General features: G+C 52.0%; 1 protein-coding gene across 1 annotated transcript in view; it reads left to right on the forward strand.

Annotated features, from left to right (window-relative positions):
* CELF4 (CUGBP Elav-like family member 4) overlaps positions 1–15,382 on the forward strand; it is a 238,854-nt gene extending 223,472 nt beyond the window's left edge. Inside the window, exons 4-6 of the mRNA XM_032421223.1 lie at positions 3,737–3,759; positions 4,762–4,933; positions 13,222–15,382. Of these exons, the coding sequence (XP_032277114.1) occupies positions 3,737–3,759; positions 4,762–4,889 (151 nt within the window). The 3' untranslated portion in view covers positions 4,890–4,933; positions 13,222–15,382. The remainder of the gene's footprint in view (positions 1–3,736; positions 3,760–4,761; positions 4,934–13,221) is intronic.
* Positions 15,383–24,024: the final 8,642 nt, after the last annotated feature.

Genomic DNA, 24,024 nt, shown 5'->3' on the forward strand with positions numbered 1-24,024 from the left:
GGGGGGGAGGGGTCTGCCCCGCTGAGGCCCCCCCTGTCCTGCCTGCCCCTTGGCCTCCTTTGTCCACCTCTCTGTCCTGCCCCTGCCGCCCTTCTCTGTCTACCCTGCTCTCTGCTCCCCTCCTGCCGTCCACTGAACCCTCCTTCCCCCACCACTCCCTCAGGCCACCAGAGCCACATTGCTGAGGAGTCAGGAAGAGCAAACTGGTCCTGCCCTCAGGAAGCCTCAGGTCTGAGCTTAGATGACAATCATGCCTACTGCGCAGCACTGAAGTCTGCAAGGCACCAAGTAATGGAGCAAAGAGAAAGGCAGGTGGATGTACAGAGACGTGAGGAAGGGGAGGGAGTTCCACGGAGGGCCAAGAGAATGGGCGCGGGAGCGGGAGGACAAGAGGGGGAGGACAGTGACTGAGGAAGCAGCAGGAGGCTTTGGGGAGAAGGGGTCAGGGGAGGTCAGCTGTGAGGGAGGGGCTGTGTTGGGGGAGGGCTTCCGGGATGGAGGCAGCGGGAGATGATAGCAGGTCCTTGACCTGAGGATAACAGAATAAAAATACAGCTTTTACGAAATGTGCGTGGTGGCAGGATGTGAGATGGGACAGGGGACTCGGGAGGATCTGGAAGTCTGGTTGTCAGATAAAATACAGGGTGCCCAGTTAAATTGGAATTTCTGATGGCAATGGATGCATTTTTGTGTGTGTAAGTATGTCCCAAATATTATATGTGATATGTTCCATGCAATATTGGGGATATGCTTATAGTAAAAAAATATTCATTATTTATCTGAAATTTGAATTCAACTGGGCATACTGTGTTTGGATTTGCTTTAGACCTCCTGGAATCCCACCTCATTCCCACACCTCTCCCCTCTACTCCTCCTCAGCCCCCTCTCCTGCTTCCTCTTTCACCTCCATCAGCCCTTCCTCCAGGGCGAGATCCACTCATGAGTCCCCAGGGAGTGAGGAGTCCACATGGAACCAGAGCTGAGTCTGCCAGAAGCTTAGATCTCCAGATTGAACCCCAGATTCTGGGCCTGTGAGGACAGAATAGGGGCCGGGGTTGCCTGGGGAATACCGGTCACAGCTTGGGGTGGTGGAGGGGAGTCGGCACAAGTGTATAGAAGCATCAACAAGCACAGGTGAAGGAGATCCCAGTTAGGAGATCCACTTTGCAGAACCATGAACGGCGTGAGGTTTTAGAGCATGTTCCCCAAAGCAGTCAAGGTCTTTGCACCCTGGTCCCTTCCCCTCTGGCAGCTGCCACAGGAAATGTGTGGTACTTGGAGGGCATAGGGTTATCCCAGCAGTTCCTTTCTCTTTGGGTATGAGAAAACAAAGCAAAATAAAAAGACAGGGTTGCGCCCCTCCCCTGTTTGACCGGTATTTCTGCTGACAAATTACAATTATGTAAGAACACCACACTGGAGATCATTGCATTTGCTCTTTAAATAAGGCTCAGATGTTACAGACGGCAGACGACGCTGCTAGGAGCCCACCAAGCGCTGGGCACCCGGGCCAGCAGGCTTGCTCTCTGGCCACGTCCCTGGAGCCTTTGTGCTGTCCCTGGTGGGGACACAGCCCACTTTTTCAAAGGCATTTCCTTGGAGTCTGCCCCAGACACTACCCCCGCCATTTGCCTATTTAAATTCTCCAGGACCAAGGTTTTTTCCCTGTTTTTTTCTGAAAATCATCCTCTGTATCCCTCTACGCTGGCTCTTTCCTCTGTTCCTGAACAGACTTCTAGCGCTAAACACCCACTGGCCTTAGAGAAGGACAGGCTTCTGCCATGCCCGCCTGGCTCAGTGCTTCCTCCTTAAGCCCGGTGGGTTCTTTCTTGCTTGCTTTGGCAGCTGAGCTTTTGGCAACTCTCCCGGAGGCCTTCAGTGTAAGAACAAACTCCAGCGCTCATTCCTAGGCAGGGCATTTAACACTGAGCCTCAGTGTCCTCGTTTGTGAAATGAGGACATTGGCGGTCATTTCTCAGGGGCGGTGTGGGGGTTATAGGAGGTGGTATGTGTGAGGGACTTTGCCAGAGCAGACCCTCAGGAGGTGCTAGAGCCCCCTTTGTTCCTAAAAGGAGGGGTTGTCTTTGCATAAATGTGGTCCTGTGTTAAAATGAGCCCCTCAAAGGCCCCATTTGCTCTTTATAAGCATAAACAGAATCTTCCAGGAGCCTTTGTGAGCTGACGTGCAGCACAAATGGTTGCTATGTTGGAAGAAGGGCTGGTGGGGGGACACCAGGAGGGCATCCTCCCCACATGGCTTCCCAAAGTCTGGGAGGCAGGAGCCTTCTCAGGGCTGGGAGCGATGGGGGAGGAGGCTCTGGGGGGAGGAACACAGTCCTGGTAACCATAAAAATGCCGGATGGTGTCCGGAGCCCTGTTCGGCGGCCCTGAGTACTCACCAATTAACAAAACTAGCTGAGGAAGAAACGTTCCCTTGAGCCTGGAACACTTACCAACCCCTGAGCTCCCAGAGACTTTAAACTCTCCTATGAAGGCTGGGCTTTTTCCCTCCAGGACCTCTTGTCTCCCACTCTCCCCACTGGGCGGCTGTCCTTGCCTTTAGCCCTCTGCCCTAGATAGCACCTCCAGCCCCTTTATCTTGCTCCCAACTCCTCTGTGCTTTGCTCACGTGTGTTTCCTGCAAGAAGAGCCACATAGGGCAGGGGGCAGATGGGGAGGTAGAATCTGGGCTGATAGTGCTGTGTGGGCAGGCCAGCGAAGGAGAGAGGGCTGTCACCTTCAGTTAGGCTCTCTCCCGACAGAGAGAGAAGCTTTAGCGCAACCACCCCCTAACTCTGGGGGAGAGCAGTGTAACAGACCTACAGTTCCCACGTGTGAAAACCGTTCTGCTCTGCGAAGACTTGCCCGTGGGCGTCAGGCAGAGAGGTCAGTGGGGTGGTGGACCGGCCAGGGGGATGAGAGCAGCAGGTAGAAGGACGCCCCATGCGGCTCTCTGACTAAGGGCCATCCGAAATCTCTCCTGTTGTGGCTGATGGACTTGCACAGAGCTCGGTCCTCTTTCTCTGGCCTGACTCACCGATTCCACCTGAGCTCACACACACCCACTCTTGAGTACACTTACTGCATGTACACACATCTTTGATGGCTCACGGCTGCCAGAGCAAGCGTGAGCAAACGTGAGCAAAAGCAGGAACGAGTCAAGAGAAAGAGGAGAGAGACCAATGGAGGCAGTGCCTAGGGCAGAGGTAAAAAGACAGTCACCACATGGGGAGGGTGAGGGAGGGGTTGAGGACAGGCCCAATGTACCATGGACAATTAGCCAAGAAAACAGCTACTGCTTCCATGGGGGTCTGTACACCTATCACTTACATATCCAGAGGCCATTTGGGGACAAGCACCCTAAATGAGGCATGCTTGCAGGATGGCCTGGGAACCTCGCCAAACTTACTTCGCAGGATCTAAGTCCATTTTACAGGAGAAAGGGCCTCTAAAGTCAAATAAATTCCAGGAAATACTAGGCAAACAAAGCTGTAAATGTTTATTTACTGGAGAACTTGGGGTGGGAGGTGGGGTGTTTATTTGTTAATGTGCCTTGAACTGTCCCAGAGGGGCACGGTGGTAAGCCTACTTGACCACAGAAGCCCCTTTCTCAGGAATACCGATTAGGGCCAGTTTAAGAAATGCTGATGCACAATGTAGTCTCTATAAGGAGATGCATTCAAAGTTCCCAAAGGGTGACTTCTCAACTAACTTTCAGACCCTTACCCCTCCCCAGCTGGGAACTGCTTGTTTCAGAAGGTGACTGGGAGCCATAGATGGTTCCATATCTCATTGTGGGATGTTGGGAGGAGTGACCGAGTGACCTTGTGAAAAGCTCTTCTGCAGTGCCTAGTCCACAGAGAAGGCTCTCAGCTAACTTTTACTAATAGTGTTAATTTGCACTACTATTGTTATTATAGATACCATGAGGGGTTCATAGGGGATGCATCAGTGGGTGCGCGCTTAGAATCCAGGGCAAGAGCACCTGCTCCCAGGGCTTGGAATTTTAAATAAAAGGGAGGTGCCCACAACCCCTGGGCGCGAAGTGGTGGGTTCCTGCGAGTCGGACTGGATTTAGGCAAGTGTCTGCCAGGAGCCTGGCTGGGGGCAGCCTCGCCAAGGACCGGGAGGGGGGCGGAGGGCCGCGAGGACTGTCAGCCCCTGCCCTCCCCCGCGGCCAGGCGGCCCTCGCGAGGGGGGCGGCTGGAAACGGCGGTGGAGAGGTTTTCTCCGGGGTGCCCCCCTCCCTCCCCCTCGCACTCCTCTCTCTCCCCAGGCCGGCACCCTGTGCCCTCCCGCTGCCAGGCCCCCTCCTGTCAGGGAGGACAGTGTCCAATAAACTCCTCCACCCGCAGGTGTGTCCGCCCTCCCACCGAAGGAGAGGGCTGAGGTGCCGGGGCCGGCCGGGGTGGGGGGCGAGGGCGCCCAGGAGAGTGGCGCCTCCCAAAGCCGCGGTGGAGCTGGGGAGGCCCGGCCCGGAGGCACGGGTCTGCGAGGCCTGGAGCCCCGGACACGCCCACCCCGGGAGGGGCCGCGCGCTCGCGGGCTGTGGGGGGCGTGAGGCCGGGCCGGGGCGGGGCCCCGAGGGGGGGGAGGAGCCTCGAGGCCCCCCTCCTGCCCGAGGTGCGGCGGGAGCGCAGGGAGGGGCCGCCGCCAGCCCCGCCCCGCCCCGCCCTCGGGCCCCGCCCTTCTCCCCACCCACCCCTCCCCGCCGGGGCGGCCCCGTGGAAACCCAGGCCCTCGTCCCTCGTGTCTCGCCAGGCTTCGTGAGCTTCGACAACCCGGCCAGCGCGCAGACCGCCATCCAGGCCATGAACGGCTTCCAGATCGGCATGAAGAGGCTCAAGGTGCAGCTGAAGCGGCCCAAAGACGCCAATCGCCCATACTGAGCGCCGGCGGGAGCGTCCCCCGGGGGAGACCAGGACTCGCACAGGTAACCGGGGGCGGCCGGGGCGCGGGGACGGGGGGTTGGGGAAGGGACACCGTTCGGACCCGCCGCCTCCTCTGGCCTTCCTGAGCTGGACCCTCGCTTGCCTTGGACCCGCTGCGCCCAGCTCGACCTGCTCCTCAGCCGGTGCCTGGGGGCAGGCCTAGAGCTGTGGTCATCCGGCAGAAATGGGCGTGGCCATCCCCCTGTTGCAGAGCCAAGAGAAGCAGGAGTGAGGGAAGCGTTCTGAGCAGGTGGGGCGAGCCCTGGACCGTGCATCCAGGAGGTCTACACTGGCAATCCTGTTTGCCAGAAAACCCTGGGGTGAGCCTGTGGCAAGCTCAGGGCTGGGAGAGTTTGGGAGGGGGAGCTGTCCACGGCTCCTGGGGCCTTCTCCTAGACTCCCTGGCTCTCCCCTTCCCATCTCTCCTGCCTTGAGGGCTGGTGGTCTTTAGACACTTGACCCCCTCACCCCTCCAATTCCCCGTAGCTCAGTCAGTCTGGGGCAGAAGTTGAGGGTGATGGCCTAGCACTGGAACCACTTTGCCCTGCCTGCTTTACCACGTGATGAGCGGGCAGTGGTCAGCCCTTCCTGCTCAGTCTGGGTCCTGCCTGGAGGCTGGAGACATAGTTGGCCACTCCTCTTCCAGGCCACTTGTTCCCCTGGGTGAAGCAGCTTCCTGGGAAGGGGGGAGGGGGCTGGGGGAGATGTGTCAGGCCCTCCTTCAGCCTGGTATCCCACATTGCTGGGCGCTCCTCTAGGCCCAGCTCACCCACAGGCCAGAGGCAGGTCTCCCAGCCCTCTGCCCCTCCACTCCCATCAGCAGTACTGTGCACCAGGTACTGTTAGGTACTTGGGACTCAGCACCGAATAAGACTGACAAGAACCCTTGTCCTTAGAAGGGGAGACAGACAATAAACAAGCACATATGACCAAAGAGTAAATTATATAGTGTGTCAGAATTGTTGGTTACAGTTAAATCAGGTAGTTACAGTAGGCCTTGTTGAGTAGGTGACATTCAAGCAAAGACGTGAAGGTGAGGCCGGGGGCCATGCCGGCATCTGGAAGAGCGAGTCTTTCAGCCAGTGCAAAGGCTCCAAAGAGAGGGCGGGGTGGTGTGTTGGAGAAGAGCAGAACAAAGTGGCTGGAGGGAGCAAGCATGGGGGCATGGCGGGAGAGGGGGTCCCAGAGGTGAGGAGGACCAGCTCCAGCAGGGCCTGCAGGCCATTGTATAGACTGCGGGAGTGGGTGCTGGGGAGCCGTCGGAGAGCAGTGAGTAGAAGAGTGGTGTGAGCCGTTGCATGTCAGCACAATGACTGGTTGCTGCATTGATAGACTGTGGGAGCCCAAGCAGAAGGCTAGTGCGTGGACCACTCCATCCGGGGCAGCAGCAGTCAGTGTGGTAGGATGGAGTTGCGTTCTTGGTGTTTTGGGAAGGCAGAGCCAGGATGCCGTTTATAAGGAATCGGAGGCGGGTGCGACAGGAGTCAAGGATGAGCCCCAGCTTTTGGCCGGAGTGATTGGAAGAGCAGAGTTGCCGTGACCCGAGATAAAGAGGCGTTGGTGGAAAGCCCGTGAGTTAGCCACTCACGTGGAGGTTCAGAGTCTGGAGTTTGGGAGGGAGATCTCTAGTTTCCCAGTCTCAAATCCCACCACTACCAGCAGAACACCCTCCATCCGCCCAGGAGCAGCAACACTCACCTCTGTCAAAGAGGGTGCTTGAGTCTCTACTTTCCGCAAGGCTGGAAAAGCAAAAGCCGCCTCTCTTGCCTGCTGAGTCCCCACCCCTGCCCATCTCTGGCTCGTGTGAAGATGCGTACACCCATGTTCATTCAGAGTGTGGCCCCTTCCCAGGCCGGGCCCTGGGCTTGGTGCTGGCCTGCAGAGATGAGAGGGTCACCATCCTGCCTGCACGAGCTTCTGGCTCAGCAAGTACAGACAGCAGGACGCAGCCTGCAAGGGGGTGCACTTCCATAGGAATGGGGGGGTCGGTCAGTGAGAGCAACCCTTTCTAGACAGAGAGCCCTTTTTCATAGATAAACTTAGCTCTGCCATGAAGGCACGACCTCTTGGGCTTCCATTTCTACATTAATGAAACCAAGGTGTTGGAGTCATCAGAGGATTTGTAAGGAGGGGGCATGCTCCAGGGCCACGCCCTGAGATTCCGAGGGGCCCCCGTGGGTATGTTTTATGCCTCCCATGAAAGCAGCTTGTCTTAGCCTCCTAGACCTATGGGCAACTAAAACCCAAGCAAGGATAGAACCTGTAGGTCAGAGAAATTCCCAGAGGAAGGGTAAGTGAGGCAGATTTGCTGTTTGGGATAGAAGGTAAGAAGTGGCCCACAGGGTGGAAGCAGCCGACACTCATAGTTGGAGTGAGGGCTTGAGAGGCATGGTTTAGAAAGCAGAGGGGTTCTTTCCCCAGGGAAAACCAGGACCAGACAGCCGAGAACCCAAACTTCACGTGGTGCTTACCGTACACGAGGCACAGTTCTTACAGTTTACAAGTCTAAGGTGTAACTGTATCACTCTGACTACTCTGTCTTGATTCCCATTTTAAAGATGGAGCACAAAAGATTAAGTTACTTGCCTATCAGCTACCGAGTGGTAGAGCGATGATTTGAAGCTGGAGCCTTGTTCCAGAGGCTGTGCTCCTAAGTGCCTTTAAGTAAGGAGAATGATCACCACCCCCTGCCCCCTGTTATCCTCACCCCACCCCTCCCGCTCCAGAGTCTTGTCCTGAATATCTGAGGGGGCATGTCATGACATTTCACTTCTCTGGGCTCCTCCCTTCTAAGCAGTCTTCTAAAAAACTATGACATAACATAACTCCTACAAATAAAGTTGACCTTTAATCCATTTAGACAGCATTTTAACAAAAGGTGATTTCAGGCTTTCCAACTTAAGCCTGTTAGAGGCTGTAACAGAAGGAGATGCTGAGACAAGGCGCAGGCGTGGGGACTGCAGAGACAAGTGGAGGAAACAGCATGCAAAAACAGCTAAAAACCCCCGATTTTACAGGCCCATAAAGGGTGTTTGCAAATGATGAGTCCTAGATGCTCAGAGGGACAGGGCTAGCCTGAGCAGGCAGGGTGGAGGGACAAGCCATAGCTAGGAGCAAAGAGGTGACGGGGTGGAGGGATCCCAGGGCCCAGCTGGCCACCCGAAGTCACCGTGGGTCCAGAGCCAGGTTAGAACAGAAGTGTGGCAGATCTAGGGGAGGAGGGGGCCCCAGCTGGGCAGCTGTGGGGAGTGTGGTTGGGTGCTGGTTCCATAATGTGCGGCCTGGGTGGAGTCAGGTTGGCTCCCCAAATCCTGATGTCTCCTGAGGGTATGATCCCCCCACCCGCTCCTGGTTTCCCTGATGCCCCTGCCCCTCTGGTTGCTTGGGCTCATTACCTTGTACTAAGGTGGGGGTTTCTCTAAGAAATCTTTACCAGGAAACTAAGAGGGAGGAGGCAAAGGTAAGAAGACTGGGCAAAAGTGTGGCCAAGTCCACAGACAGTGAGCAGAATAGCCAAGTCCGTTGTCCTGCCACAGAGATCAGTAGCACATGCTGGGCCCCAAGCTGAGGGCAGGTTCTGTGGTTGGAGGACACTGAGCAGCGTGTCTGACTTCAGTGGGAGTCCTCTCTCTTCTGGGTCCTGGGTTGTGGCTCTGAGTGTGCTTTTGCATGGTGTCTGCTCTGAGCTGTGCAGGTATGGGTGCTTTGGGCCTCACCTGCTCGGGGCTGGGCGGCGGCTTTGGGGCGGGGCCTTCTCTGGCTGGAGCCCAGCTGTGTTTAGAACCTGGCATCTGATTTGGCTCAGCTGACCATAATTTCCTCTCCCAGGTCGTGAGTTGGAGCTTCCCAGGCCTGATTCAAGCTCCCCTTGCTGGTCAGTGACCCTGCTGCCACCTCTTGGGCTATGCTTTGTGAGGATCTTTGAGAGGGTGGCAAGAAGGGGTCATCCCTGCCGGCAAGGGTCCACCTGTTCCCTAATGAAGAGAGTAGTCAGCTAGCCAGCTGTGCACATGCAGAGCCTTGGGGAGGCTCCCAAGGGGTTGAATGAGTGTGACAGCGTGTTCGTGTGTCGGGCCAAGCATGTGTGTGTGTGAGGGGCAAGAGTGGGTACGAGAAGTTCCCCATGCTGGCCTTTGAGGAGGTGCTGCGTGATGGTCAGCTTGGATCTTCAGGACCCAGGACAGCGCAGGCGCCGAAGGGCGGCTAGAGGCAAACTGGGGGCCGGCTTAGGAGCAAGTCCAGTGGGGAGGAATGGGCACCCATGAGGTGCTCAGGAGTGGGGGGGTAGGGAAAGGAGGGGGTCTCCAGGGGCCCCTTAGTTGCAGTTGCCATAGAAGAGCAAAAAGCCCAGCTCGGATGGGCCGGCAGGCAGGGGTCTGTGGAGGAAAAGCTGTTCTGTGAAGGCAGAGCCGGAGGCTGGGTATGCGCTTAAAATAGAATCACCCCTCAGCGACTTGGTAGCTTACCCACAGTGACATTTCAGATGCCAGGCTCCCCTTCCACACTCCCTGAAGAAAGACACAAAGCTGAGAGTGGAAGTCTGCTCTGTGTAGAAGCCTGGTGGATTGAAACCCCTGCAGATAAGCCAGGTGCAGAGGCTTCAGGGAGCGGGGGCTGGGGAGCAAGCTCAGGGGTAACCATGAGGAGGGGGTAGGGCTGGGAACCTCCAAATTCCCGGGTTTGGGGCAGAGGACCGTGACGTGGTAAGGAGGGCAGAAGATAACTCAAAGTGGAAGAATGTGATGATACCTGACAGAGAAGGGGACTCAGCCCCAGCCACCTAGGGCTCCACCAGTAAAGAAGGCAGGTAAGGGCCTGTGAGATGGGTCAGTCTAGAAAGATGTACCTGCAGGGGTGTAGGGAACGGAGGAGGACAAGGTGGAGGAGGGGAGGTCAGCAGACCAGAAGTGACAGCAGCAGAGACTGGAGACCAGGGCCATAGCACTCCCCTCCCTGGTGGACTATCCTTTTTCGCATTCCCCCCTGCCCCGGCCCCGCAGGGCACCCCATAGTCTTCCTTCTTGGCCCTTCCATGGGTCAGCACTGTGGAGCCTTTTAAAGGCTTCACGTGCCCGGAAGTAGCATCACTTTGGCCACATGGGCCACCTTGGGAGCATAGCAAAGGGTATGAGGTGATCGTGAAATGAAATCAGCAATGCCAAGGCATGTTCATAGAATTCCAGTAACACTGATGTGATTTACTCTCAATCTCCAAACTGAACGTGTTCGTTTTCTGAAGGTTCTAAGAAAAGAGGGTTGGGGCAGAGCAGGAGAGGAGAGGACCGTAACGTCACACAGTGGGTGCTCCTGCAGAGGAGACCCTCTTCTCTGGGGAGGATGGCCAAGGCTGGACCACAGGGGCGGAAGGACCGAGTTGCTGTTGGTGTGGACTCTACCATGGCAGCACAGGGCCCCGTGAATGGACCCCTCGGATACAAGTCACCTTAGCCAGCCTCTGATCGACCCCGCCGTTCAGGGTGACCCTGACAGGCTCCCTCTGCTGGTCCACAGGCTGATGCCACAGAAGGCTGGGGGAGTGAGGAGAGCGTGCCCCCCCCCCCCCCCGGGGGAGAGAGAACCGAGGGTGATACAAAGCAGAGAGCGTCCTCCCTGATCTGCTTGCTGGCCACGGTGGTTCGAGGGGCTGTTTTATTTTTCCTAGCCCTCTTGCCAAACTGCGCACGCCCCTCTTCCTCCTCCCAACGCATGATGGATGCCCTTAGTGGCCCTGTGTGAGGTTCTGCTACTGTTCACAGTACCACGTGTCTGCATAAACAACCGTGTGTGCGTATGTGTGTGCGTGTGCGTGTGTGTGTGTGTTGATGTGCCCATGTCGTTTGTCTGCCGGCTTCCTCCATCCTTTGAGTTCTTTTCAGTTCTCTTATGATTTGACTGCTGTTCTCTCATCAGAGCTTTTAGATTGATGCTGTGGTCTGGTGCTGTATAAATATTTTTCCTTTTGATTTTGTTTTAACTTTTCCTTGCCCTTCTTCACCCTCCACCCGACTGTCCCTGCCCTCCCACACTCCCCGACCCCACCCAACCTGCCCCTGCCTCTTCCCTCCCCCTTGCCCACACTCTCTTGTCCTCTCTTTCTTTCTCTCTCTCTCTCTACATATATAAATATATATAAAAATCTTTTCTTCTTTTGTCATTCAATCAAATTCCAACAACCCAACCAGGGCCAGTCAAATCCACCACAGTCTCGCGCTGAGCTAGGAATAAAGTTCACGTAATCACATGAGAGTGGAGAAAACAGTCCCCCATCCGTAAGTTCAAATCAACTCAAAGTTCACAGTGTGACATGATGGCGTCATGTAACAAGGCTAAGAATCGGTTGCATGACAATTGCCGTCAAGTTTCGTGGAGGTGCTGTGATTGGAGCGTTTTTCTTGGATGTTGTATCAGTTGATGATTGGCCAGTCATGATCACACGTGCATTTTCTTGACTTTTGTGCTGCCACGATCTTTTTTGCTGTGCTCATTTTTGTTTTGTTCTTGGTGCTTGCAGTGGTTTTACTTTCTGTTGTTTGGTTTTTCTTGTTCAGCGTTTTTTATGCTTCTCTAGATGTCACATAGAGAAAAAAACAAAACAAAAGAACAAAAAAATATAGTAAAAATAAAGATGAATTCCTGAATTATCAAACATGGGATCATTTAACTGTGCAAACCATTATTTTTTTTTCTTAAAAATAAGGAAAACATCTTAAAAAATATCTATGCGTGGTTGATTTACTTGCACTTGAAAATATTGTGATTTTATTTTTTTCTAGAAATTTGGGGGCCTTTTTCAATTGACACTTTTCCTAGGTCTGGTCTTTTTCCAGTTAGGCTATTTTAAATCTCACTTCAAAAGGAAAAACAAAAACCAAAAACAAAAACAAAATCTCTACTGTAACAGAATGATTAAAAAAAAAAAAATTCTAAACCAAAAAAAACTATAGAGTACAAAGCCAGAGGCCTCTGAGAGAGAGCCTGGTAACAATTGTAAGGTTTGTATTGTAACCACCTCTGCTAAATTAAATGTGGGGAGGGGAGGCGGGGGAACTGGGGGTGGGGGGGGGCTTTTTGGTTGGTTTGGAAAAAACAGTACTGACAAAAGCAAAATGCACCTTTTTGTTTACAACTGAAAAAGGGTCCTTGACAAGTGTTTTTTAATTTTATTATTATTTTATTTGGTGTTGTAATTGTTTAGACTGCTGTGTACGGTTTGCTGTTTGTTGAATCAACAGTGTGAAAAACCTGCCAGCATGGATTGATATACGCATGACGTTGTCCCCTCAACTGGGGGCTTTGCGGTTCTAACTTTCTTGATGTAACCAGTCACCCCCATGTATAAGTGGAAGCTGCTTGCTATAATGGAGATGAGTCTCATTTGTTAATTCACAATGATTAAGCATTCTCCTTCTGATTCTAGTCAGATCATGATTTTTTTTCTTAAAAGCAAAACAAAACACCAAAAAAAAAAAAAAGTCACCATTCAAAACAAAATCGAGAACTGAGTTAATTTATCTGAGCTTGATGATGAAATCTGTTCTAACTTTGTTTAGGTTCTCCCACCCGCTCCCTTGAAGTTCCGAATTTCCTCTAAATTCCCTGGCATGTATGAGAAAAATATTATGTGTGTGTGTGTGTGTGTGTATGTGTGTATCTATGCATATACATACACACATATCCATGTATATCCACATATGTGCAGGTGAATATATTCTACACATATATCCAGATATACATATATATACATAGCCTCGCAAATAGTTACTGACCTTGGGAAAGAAGCGGTTGGCTGGGAACTGGGCAAGGGTTCAGCGAAATTCATGTCATGGATGTCTTGCTTCTTTTCCTCAAGCAGGGGAGGAGGGGGCTGGGCTGCTAGATTTTTTGCTGTCTTGTTTGCTAGGCTTCTGTATACATATTGTATCTGGGCTAGATCCCTCAGACATTGGTTTAATTGTGAATTCATATCCCACAGTCCCAAATTCTTCCCTTAGATCTAGCCCCCCCATTCCAGAACTCTAAAGGAACCCAAATCGAGACCCCCTCTCCCAACAACAAAACCTCAGCTACAACCATCACCACTAGACCTCCAGTGATTTCTTACTCTGAACAGAAGAGTCGATTTCTTTTTTATGTATCATGATCATGACTAATTCTCATACTGGTCTCTCCCCTCCCTCCCGCCATCCCCCAGAGCTCCCACCCTAACCCCTGAGGCAGGGTCCTTTTGGTGTTTGGATGCATTTTGTGTTTCCTCTCTTGGCTTAATCAGCCCTGATTTTCTTCATTTTAGGGCAGGATGCTGAACGGGCTACATTAAAAAACAAACCTCTCTCTATATATATTTATAAATGAGAACTGTTGGATGACACCTTTGACATATCAGCCAATATCAATCAAGCTGAAGACTCCAGACACTCTCTGTGACTGTAACATTTCTTCAAGGAAAGTATAGCGTCTGTGGAGTTCAGAGGGCACGTGTTTGGGGGAAAATATATATGACACAAAGAAGAAGATGAAGAAAAATGAGAAAAAAAAACACAAAAAAGGCAACTTTAAAACAAAATAACTTGAGACCAGATGGGGAGGCTGAAGGGCTGGGAAGTGGGAAGAGACGCTGCTTACCGATCCCCGGGGCTTTTCCAGCCCGTGGGCGCCTGAGGCAGGCTGGGGCAAGCGGTGTGGCGGGGCCTGGTCCCCAGGGGGCGGCTGGGAGGCCGCCACTGAGCATCTCTATCTGTCATTCCTTTAGCTATTTAGGGACCAAAGGACCAAACTTTTTATTGCAGCTGTGTAGCTCTATGTCAAATAGAGGGGGATGGAGGAGAATCTCCTTCCTGCCTCGTGGCTGTTCTTGAAACAGCTTAGAGCGATTCTATGAAAAATGTAAAAAAAAAAAAAAAAAAAAAAGCAAAAACAAAAAAAAAAGGAAAAATAATGCTTCAATGCTTTTAAAACAGCAAGATAATAGTTCTTTGATACTTTGAGAGGCGCTTTGATTACCCTCATTCAAGTCTATGACACTTTCCTATGGTTTTCTGTATTATATGTCTGGATGGAGCTGTTAAGATGAACAAATTGGTGGATATTTGGGGAAAGCAACAAAAATATTAAAACTCATTAACTGTGAAGTGTGAGAAAACAAGGAGGGGAAAAAAGGGACTTACAAGGCAAGATAATTGTTGTGAAAAGTCTGTAAATGCTTCTAACTCTTCCCCCTCTTAAAATCATAATAGTTGTACAGAATTTTAAAAAGGAGAAGTTTAAAATACCTATATAATAGAAGAAAAATTAGAGGAAAGCAAAAAATAAAAAAATAAAAAAGGAAAAAAAAAAACCTATAGAAGTTAGCGTTACTGCTAAAATCCCAGATGTTGTAGGACTGTACTTTTGTAGAGTTTAGACTGAGCATCGATCCCTTCTCCCCGCGAGTGCTGTCGGACGCCGCCGTGCACCCCGAGGGCCAGGCCGGACTCGCCCAGACCTGCGGGCTCCCGGCCGCTCACCGCGCCGGTGGGGGCCGCGCCGTCGCTGGAAGGCCCGCCGCCCGCCCTCGCCTGCTTCGCTCGGGAGCTGCGCGCGCTCGCCCGCTCTCCGCAAGCCCTCGACACCTGCCGCTTCACTCGCCTTCCATGCTTGCTCCAGAGACTTTCCGGGCAAGGGAGACCTGGGAAATTCATCTTAAAACAACTAAACAACACACACACACACACAAAAACCTTAAACAAGAGAGAGAAAAATAAACAATCTTTGAAGAATTTCTGAAACTGTTTACAAGGAATTTTGAAAAACAGGGATGTTTAAATGATGCCGGCTCTGTTTTTCTGTAAATAAATTTGCATATTTTGTAGGACTTTTAATTGTAATGATAGAGAAAAAAAACAAGGAAAACTATTTAATGAAAGCACGATATTTATCTTTGGTAAATGACTTTAGAGCAGTTAAAAAGACATTGCTTAAAAAAACTCAGAATCAGAAAAAAACACTGAATTATTTAAGAACACATATATTTTAAAGTATAACATATTTATTATAATTTATTTGCACCGTTGGGAAGACTTGCTTTGGCATTCTGCCTTGATACCCTCCTCCCATTGATGTCCAGGTCATCTGGAGGCCAGGGGGCTCTCGGACCTACCATCCCCCCCCTTTTTTATTTTGCTTTAGAAGAACAACTGTCTGGTTCCTCTTAGGCCTCCTGCCTTTCCTTTCTTTCTGTCTATTTCATTGGTTAATTATCATTTTTTAAATTTTCTTTTTCTTTCTCTTGGCTCCTCCTTTTAGGATGTCCAGATGTTGTAAAAAAAAAAAAAAAAAAAAAACAGCCGCAGTTCAGTACAACTGCTCTTTTCACACTCAACTCCCTAAAACTCCTTGTAACCTTCTGTAACTATTGGATGACGCTTTCTCCAGCTTAGCCCTAAATAAAGCACAGTTTAAAAAAAAAAACAAGACTTCAGTGGTCTGTGCTTCTTGGAATCCGGCCAGCCGGCCCACTGGCCATAGCTTGGTCCTTCCCTCCATGGAGTCCATGTGCTACCTGGGTGCTCGTTTGGAACCTAAGCTGTAGGAGGGAGTGCTTTCTGGGAGGTGATGGGGGCAATAAAAGGAGGTCCCGAGCCACACTGTGAAACGTCTTGTGGTGTGTCTCCGAAAGTCTCCATTGCAAACCCATTCTTCTGGTTCCTGGGCAGGGATGGCCATAGTGCCCAGATGCAACAGAAAGCCCCCCTTTCTTCCCCGACAGGAGGAAACTGAGGCCACCTGTCCTGAGTTGGGGTGGGGGTGAAGCACTGTGAGGCGTTTGGGAAGGAGGCAGCAGAGGCAGGGACCACAGTCAAGGAAGGACGAGGACACAACCCAAAACTTGCCACCAAGCATTTTCTCTTGGTCCTGCACCTTGCACTGCATTGACAGTTTACATGGATAGAGAACCGTGTTCTGGAGGATGCCCTCAGAGTCAGGGTTCTGGGGGCAGGGGGTAAAGAGGGAGGAGCTTCCTGACATGCTCCCTCCCACCTCTCTCTCAGGACATAAAGAGATATCCAAAGCCTGAAAGCCAGGGGGAGGGGTTGAGAAGGAAAGTGTGTTGTGTGTTGGGGTGTGGGGGGGTGTTCCAAAGGAGGAAGGATGGAACCAGGACTTGGGGGTGAAGAGGTGGCAAGGAGGGAGCAGGTCCTTCTGAGGTGAAAGCCCGGACAGAAGCAGATCAGCCAAGAGCCTTCATCAGCCCCTGCCCTGGGACAGACCTTCTTCTCTAGCCTGTCTCATTCCCTTCAGGCAGAGCTCACCAAGGGCCTCCATCTCTTTCCACGTGAAGGGGCAGGCAAGCTTCTGGGTTTCAGGAACCTGCTCAGGGAGAAGACAGGAGTGCTGGGAGACAGGGTCCTTGTCGGTCTGTCTGTGCCCTCCTGTGGGAGAGTGGGGAATGACTTCAGCCCTCAGATGTCTCCCCTGAAGCAGGGTGATAGAGAGCAGAGGTCAGAGCCCCAGCTCCAGAGTAATGCCTGGACCCCGTGTTCCATCCTCTCTTCCTACTTCCGTTCCCAAGGCCAAGGGCCATGTTCTTATTTCTCGCACTAGCCTGTGAAATGTTAGCCCTAATGCATTAGGAAATGGGGCAGGCCTTCACCCTTGACTTAACTGTGAGGATGATTCCACGATGAGACCCCCAAGGTCCCCTAAACGAACCCCACTTCCCCAGCCCACGAGGCTGCGAGCCCAGGTGAGAGCCTGCTCTGCCCATTCTGGGGAGCTTGTGTGGAGCGGGCCTTCTTGAAAGAATTCACTGCAAGGGACATGACGTCACATCAGGTGTTATGCTCCCCTGTGAGGAACGGGTAGGTGTTTTCTAAGGAATTCTCTGGGTTTTGTGCCTCAGACTATTCAAAACCATGGTTTCTGTTGGACATTCGCAGCCAAAGGCCAGAGGATGACAGCCTTCACACTCCTTCCCCCTTCCACTCTCAGACCCCAGGGAGCCTCACTGGCCTCCCCTCCCCACTGCGTATCCTTCTCTCTGCCATGGCTCTCCCTGACCTCCACTGCCGAGGCTCAGGGACCGTGGGGCTCCCCAGAGCCGCCCCCTGGGAGCTGGGCCGTGAAGTGGGTTGGCCAATTTTGTCCTGTTCCAGGTCTGGCTGACTGAGAGGAGAGATGAAAACATGGGGTCCAGATGTGAATATGCCAGTTCTAGAAAATAAGCCCTCTACTTAAAAACCACACCCCCAGTGACTAATGAATGCATAGCATATTTAAGAGAGAATACAATTTATTCACCTCCAGGGGAAAGTCACAGATTCTTTGAAAACTATCAGGTCACTTTGCACAGGGAGCTCGGGGAACGCAGCTCATCCATCATCCCCTGGCTCAGAACCCCTGATTTGCAGTGTTATTTAAGAAAAGCCAAGACACAATTCTCATTAATTTCTGCCTATATTCTATGGCTTATATTCCTTTGCTAGCCTTCTACCTGCCATTTTTGATTTCTTTGGAGTTCCTCCATTTAAAGGATTTTTTGCTTATTATCATACGTTTTTTTATTTCAAGCATGATGAAGAGTAGACATACTTGCATGACGAACATCCATGTACCACCTAGCTTTTTTTTCTTTTTTAAGATTTATTTATTTTGAGAGCGTGCACGTACACACACCAACGTGAAGTGGGGAGGGCCAGCAGGAGAGGATCTCGAGCAGACTCGCCGCTGATCTCCGAGCCAGCCGCAGGCTTGATCTCAGGACCCTGACATCATGACCTGAGCCTAAACCAAGAGTCAGATGCTTCACTGACTGAGGCCCCCAGGAGTCCCCCACCTAGCTTCAGTTCATGTATTATTTTGAAGCAAGTCCTCGATGTCAAGTCATTTCATTGATAGGTATCTCGGTTTGCCTCAACGTTTTTGATGGCGCATTGAAGTCTAGAGGCTAGCTGTGGCCTGGGGGGCAGCTGGCGTCACCCTTGATGCTGGGGGGGAGCTGGTGGCCTCCCCCAGCTGTACCCACGGGCCAGTGCGGGCTCCTGGTTGGACCCCAGGGATCCTTCCAGCCCCCGATCCCAATGACTTTCAAAGGCCTTCAGCTCTCCATCCCCTTTGTACTCACTTTTCTCTCCCTTCTCCCTTTCTTTCTGTGTGATGCTAGTATGAAAAGAATATGTTTAGTGAGAACGTTTAGTGAATAGCTCCCGTCTCCTTCTGGGTTTTTATGAAGATCTGACATTTGTCCTGTCCTCAGCCGGATCCCACAAACTCGCTCGCAGGGTGTGAGATGCAGACGCCCCAGAGCTTCCGCACGCACGTGGGTGCTTCCAGGCCCTCCGTCCGCCTGCCTCCCAAGCCCTGCTGCAGGTGGACTGGGCAAAGCGACAGCTCCCTCTGGCATGAGGTCTGCTGGGCCAGCGTTGAAATTACACCAAGTTGAACCCACATGAGCATTCCCCACATGGGTAAGGTGGTTAAGGGACAGCTGGGCAGTGAGCTCAGGGACCCAGCCCTGCCCAATGTGACATATCAGACTTGGCTGTGAAGACCATTTGTCTGTCTTGCAAAATGGAATCCACCTTCAAATAAAACATCTTAGCTACCACCAATACCCCCCTTTGGTAGACTCCTCACTCTTGTCAGTTGGACTTTCAGTCACTGTGGATTCACCGCCTGCATGTATGAATGAGGGAAGGAAGGACTGAGGACATGTTCCAAAGTGGTGGGTGTTCTGAAAATGCTCATTTGGAGTAAGTGTGTAGCCTACACTCCCTTTCCCCTCAGATGAGTATTTGCAAGTACAGGCTTTTTACTTGAGAGTTCTCTTTCTCTGCTCCTCCGTCTGCTTCTCTAAGTTGCCCTCCTTTCTCCCTGAGAGTCCTCCCTTTGGTTCCCTGCCCTCTCCCCCACCCCCTCAGTGTCTGGTCTTCGGGCCAGCCCCAGGACCCCAGGCCCCTCCTATCACCCCAACTCCTCTTCCCTCATGCTAGCCTAGCTCCTCATCCCTTCGGGGAGCTCTGAACGTCCCCCTCTGGGCTTGCACCCTTTGTGGGAGTCTCACCAGGATCTGCCCAGACCAAGAGGGGGCTCAGAGACTCGTGTATCAGAGTGAAGAAAGCAGAGGCTTTGACGTCTGACCGGATGCAAACCCCAGTTCTTTCAAATATCTTCTGTGTCACTTGGGAAAAGTTACCTAACCTCTCTGAGCCCCAGCCTCCTCTCTAAAATGGGGATAATAAGACCACCACCCCAAGAGTTGTGAGGAGTCCATGAGACACCCATGCGCAGCTACCCCACCCCAAAGATTCTGAGCCGTGCATTCTTTGATGGTGTAGTATAGATACTCAGAATGAATGCTTCAGGCTTTGATCCCCTTCTTCCCTTTCCTTTGTTCCATCCCACTGACAATTCACATCCTGACTGAAGCAAGTTTGAACTTGACATCAGACCACTGTAAGCCACCTTCTCACAGTCCAGCCAGCCCTGCGACACTCCCAGAGAACTCCCGTCATGTTGAGGTGCACACACCTCTGTCTCTTGCTGCTCACACTCTTTCCCAGGGACCCCAATTAGCTGCTGCCCCTGTGCCCCTTCCTCTCTTTGCCCTTTCTCCCAAGAGCATTCCCGGCTCCGCTGCGGCTCTTACAGTCTACAGGCAATCCTCCTCTGGGGTCATATGGCCTCAGGCTGCATATTCATTTGGTCTTTGCATTTTAAAAATGTTACTTGTTTTTTTTTTAAAGGTAACATATTCAAAACTCAAAATGTATGAAGAAGTCTACAGTGAAAGTCTTCCTTCCCACCCTTTCTGGCCAATGTTATCAGTTGTCCCTACTACCCCGTTTAAATGTGTACATGCGGGGTGCATTGGCGTAACAAACTCGGGGGAGACCCAGAGCCAGGCAGTGACCGGTCCAGGCTCCAATAGCTGGCCTGTGGGACTCCCAGCAGATAAGCCCCGGCCTGGGGACGCTCAGGACCCCGCTGGCTGGGTAGAGGAATCAGGGCCCTTTGGCTCACGCTCTTATCCTTCGGGGTCTTCTCTTGGAGCCATGGGTGTAGCTACCACTTAGGGGTGCTTGCTCGGAGCCAGACCCTGTGCTGAGCTGCTTAATTATAATCTCACCTAATTCTCTGAGGTGGGTGTTTTTGTCCCGGTCTTACGAATGAGGAAACAGGCTCCGAGAGGTGCAATCCCTTGCCCAGATGACCCAGAGTCAGGGCCCAACCCCAGGGCTGTCTGCAGAGTGGTGGGGGCTTTTCATCTCCGCATCCCACCTCCCCGGGCTGTGAACCCTCCGCATAGCAGCTTCCTCCAGCACTGTGTCCTGCCTCCTTGCTCCCCACTTCTCACGGGTTTCTCAACCATCCAGTCTCACCTTTAGGAAACATCTATGTCGACTCTGGTGCCAGGAAAGGTCCTTTCCTCCTCTCCTTCGTCAGCGGGGCTGGAGCTGGGCTTCTTAGACATGAGTGAGTGACACGTACTAAGCATGCTGCTAAGGAGTCCAAAATTCTCCCTGCCTAGTAGCACTTGCTGGCCGTGGGGACCGAGGGGGAGCATGGAGGGAAGCAGAAAAACCCAAAGACCCAGTTAGCTTTTATTCTTCACAAGGAGGGGAAGTTCAGTGGAAATAAATGGAATATTTATTAACAGTTTAAGCAGCCACCTGGGGTTCAAAACCTTTTGAGCTTGTGTCAGCTCTCCTTTCCCCAGTACACTGAACTCTGGAGAAAACTATAAGCAAATTCTCAAGATCAATGCAAACTGGTTCTCCATCACTCAGAAATCAAGGGGAAAATTTAACCATTTCTGAGGGCCCCACACTCCACTAATTGAGGTAGGAGGATTCCTCTCGTCTCCAGAGTCTCCACGTGAATTGTCTTTGCCATTTGCCCTCCCTCCCTCCTTACCTCCGCCTGGGGCCCAGCTCCAGGGGCTGTGGGCCCTGGGGTGGCAGGAAATCCGTGGACCCATGTGCTGCCAACTTTGTCTCCCATTTCCTCTTCCTCCTGGGGTCCAAAGAGGGGCTTCAGTTGTGGTTTGTTTTCACCCTGCACAGGTGGGGCATGGTCGCCATGGGAACCAATGTGAGGGCAGCCAGGTGGACCCAATATACCTGCCCCGCTACACGCCAGTGCCGCTCAGAGCCTCAGATCCCACTGTTGGGCCTTTTCCTTGGGTTAGACTTGGGCCTCCATTAGTCCTACTCTTTAAATGAAAATCATCTTGGAATGGGGCTGCATCTCTTCCCCAAGTCCCAGCACTGTGCTAAGGATTCTGGGTGACATAATAATGACAGCCACCTTCTAGGACAATGCCAAGTGTGTTACGGGTATTCCCTCTAAACCCGGAAGTTATCTGCAGGGTGCTATCACCTTACTTTACCGATGAACAATCAGAGGCTTGGGAAAGGTAAGTGACTTGCCCAAAATCACACTGCAAGAAAGTAATGGAGCCCAGATTTGAAATCAGCTGCTCTCTTTCCCCCCATGAGGCTCCTTGGCAAGCAAAGACAGCTGCGGGACAGCATGGTGCAGGGGTCAGGGGAGCTCAGTCTAGGGGGACACTGGGGCTGAGTGTTAGAAGGCGAGCAAGGGATCAATAGACCCCAAGGGAGGGGCCCATGGAGGAACAAAGGACCCCAGCCTTCTGAAGAAGTGCCAAGATGTCTAGGTAGGTGGAGAATATGCTGGGGGAAGACACTGGGCCTTGTTTAAAAACAATCCACCTACTGATGACCCAGACACTGTCCTGCCTACTTCACTGATCCCATCCTAGTTACCTTCCCAACAATGCTGGACCCCGTTTTACAGATGAGCTTACGCAGTGTGCTTTAAGTCACATGGTAGGGCAGAGCTGGGGTTTGAGCCCAGGTCCCCTGCTGGCAGATTCTGTGCTTGTCATCACTCTCACTTTGGAAGGGACCACCTGGTCAAGGCCCTGGCATGATGACTCCTCACTCGGAAGCCTCTTCACTGACGGTATTCCCAAGCCTCACACAAAGACACACAAGCTAACCGCGGGACGGAAGATTGTCCTGGAAAGGCTCAGACCTCTGCCTCTGCCAGTTTTCCCCTTTGCAAAGTGAGCAGGTGCCCTGGGTCTCAAGGATTTGGCCCAGCTCTCTGCTAAGTGCTGGGAAGGGCCACAGAGAAGAGAGAGGGCAGAGGAGGGAGACCATGAATGCCCTCAGCCTAGCTCTTGAGATAAGAGCCACCTGAATGAGAGAACACAGCCGTGTTTTCTCCACCACTTGATTCTGCTCTCAACTCTGGGCAGAAGCTGAAGCAAGTCTTGACACTTGCTGTCTTGCCCTGAGTGTTGGGCAACTTTAGGAGGCCTCTGGGCTTGAGGGATCCCCTTTACTCAAGAACTACTTGAGAGTATTTTGTGCCGGCACATAGTAGGTGCTCCACAATGTGCTGAATGGACGAGAAGAGGTGTGGCACGGGGGGGATGCCTCCCGTGGGCCCCAGACCTGGCACACTCTCAGCAAGGCCTCTCTGCCTCCCCTTGCCCCAACTCTGCACGAGGATTAGAGGAAAGCCTGGTGGTTCCAGTCTTCTCATTACCTGGGGAGCTGGTGGGACAGGCCTTTGTGAAAAGGTCTCAGTGGGGCCCTCAAAGATGGCTTATGGACACAGATTCTCCTGTCATTCCAGATTTCCGGCCATTCACATTCTCTCTGCCCTTCGGTTCAGGGTCCATTGCCCCAGGGGGCTCTAGCTTGAGCTGAGCAGCTGTTAGCTGAGCACCTATTTTCTGACCTCCCATTGACCTCAGCGTGGGGACCACTTCACTGGGCCTTCTTTCCACACTGTTCTGTGCTTCTGCATGTGGCTCCCTCCCTAGCAGAAGTCCCTAAGGAAAAGAAATGAGTTGTCTCCTTTTCCAGTCTCTTGCCTAGCACTGGGCTGGTCCAAGAGGATAGTCAGAACCCAGCAGAAGACTAAGGATTTAAATGGAATGTGCTGAATCATCAGAGGATGCTGAAACTCTCACTAAAGGATAGAAGAGAAACAATATTTACATAGTCTCAGAGTACCCCCCCCTTCCCACACTAATAAATTACAAGGAAAAGTTAATAATTGTATAATTGTACCTTAACCGGGTGATTAAAGTTAACATCCCCTGGAATGAAGGAAAGAGCTATCATGGGCCTTCTGCTATGATGTACTGAGGACTCAGCATCACTTTTTCCTGCTGAAAATGCATAACCTGAATGTAATCCTATGAAAACATCAGACAAGCCCAAATTGGGGAACATTTTACAAAACAAGTGGATTGTACTCAGAGACACAATAGCTAAATGCAACTTACGATCTGGGGCCAGAATCGTTTCTCTTTTGTTAAGAAGGATATTTAGGGAAAGGAAACTTGGAAGCTAGGAAGGAAATCTGGCAAACTTCAGTCAAGGTCTGCAGAGTAGATGATGGTACCGTGTTCATGTTAGCCTCCAGCCTGGGCTCGCTGTAAGAGAAAGCCCTGTTTGTAGGACAGCCATGCTAAACTCGTAGGGGAAAGGAGAGTATTCTGTCGGCAACTTACTCTCGAGTACTTGACAAAAAATCAATGATATATGTGTTTATATATGTGTGAGAAAGAGGGAATGATAAAGCAAATGAGTTAAAATGTTAACACTTGGGGATTATGGGTGAAGGGCATACAGAAATTCTTTGTATTGTTTCCAAAACGTCTACGTTAAGTCTGGCTTCACAATAGAATGAAAAAAAGGCGGCCAGTTTGAAGTTCGCCTGAAGAGAGCCGTCAGCCACGTGGACCAGGCATTGCAGGGCCGGGTTCCCCTCCCCACGGAGGAGGGAACCGGGCGCCCTGCGTGGGGAGGCGAGCCGCAGCTGGGAAGCAGCAATGGTTGGCATCGATGCAGGTCTCTTTCCACGGGACCCTGCTGCTCCTCTGAGTTTAAGCCCCAGGCTTAGCATTCAAGGCTGCGCCACAGCGGACTCACTCTGGGGGTCTCTGTCTCCATGCCTTTGACACATGGCTCGTCTGCCCAGAACCCTTCCTTCCCTGCCTTTGCCCAACCAAAATGTCCCATCTCCGGGGAAGATTCTGACTGAAGCCCCCCTCGCAGGAGCCCCTGTTCAGGCC

This window comes from Phoca vitulina, unplaced genomic scaffold (genome assembly GCF_004348235.1).
Source record: "Phoca vitulina isolate PV1807 unplaced genomic scaffold, GSC_HSeal_1.0 scaffold24, whole genome shotgun sequence".
In the NCBI taxonomy this organism is placed as follows: Eukaryota; Metazoa; Chordata; class Mammalia; order Carnivora; family Phocidae; genus Phoca; species Phoca vitulina.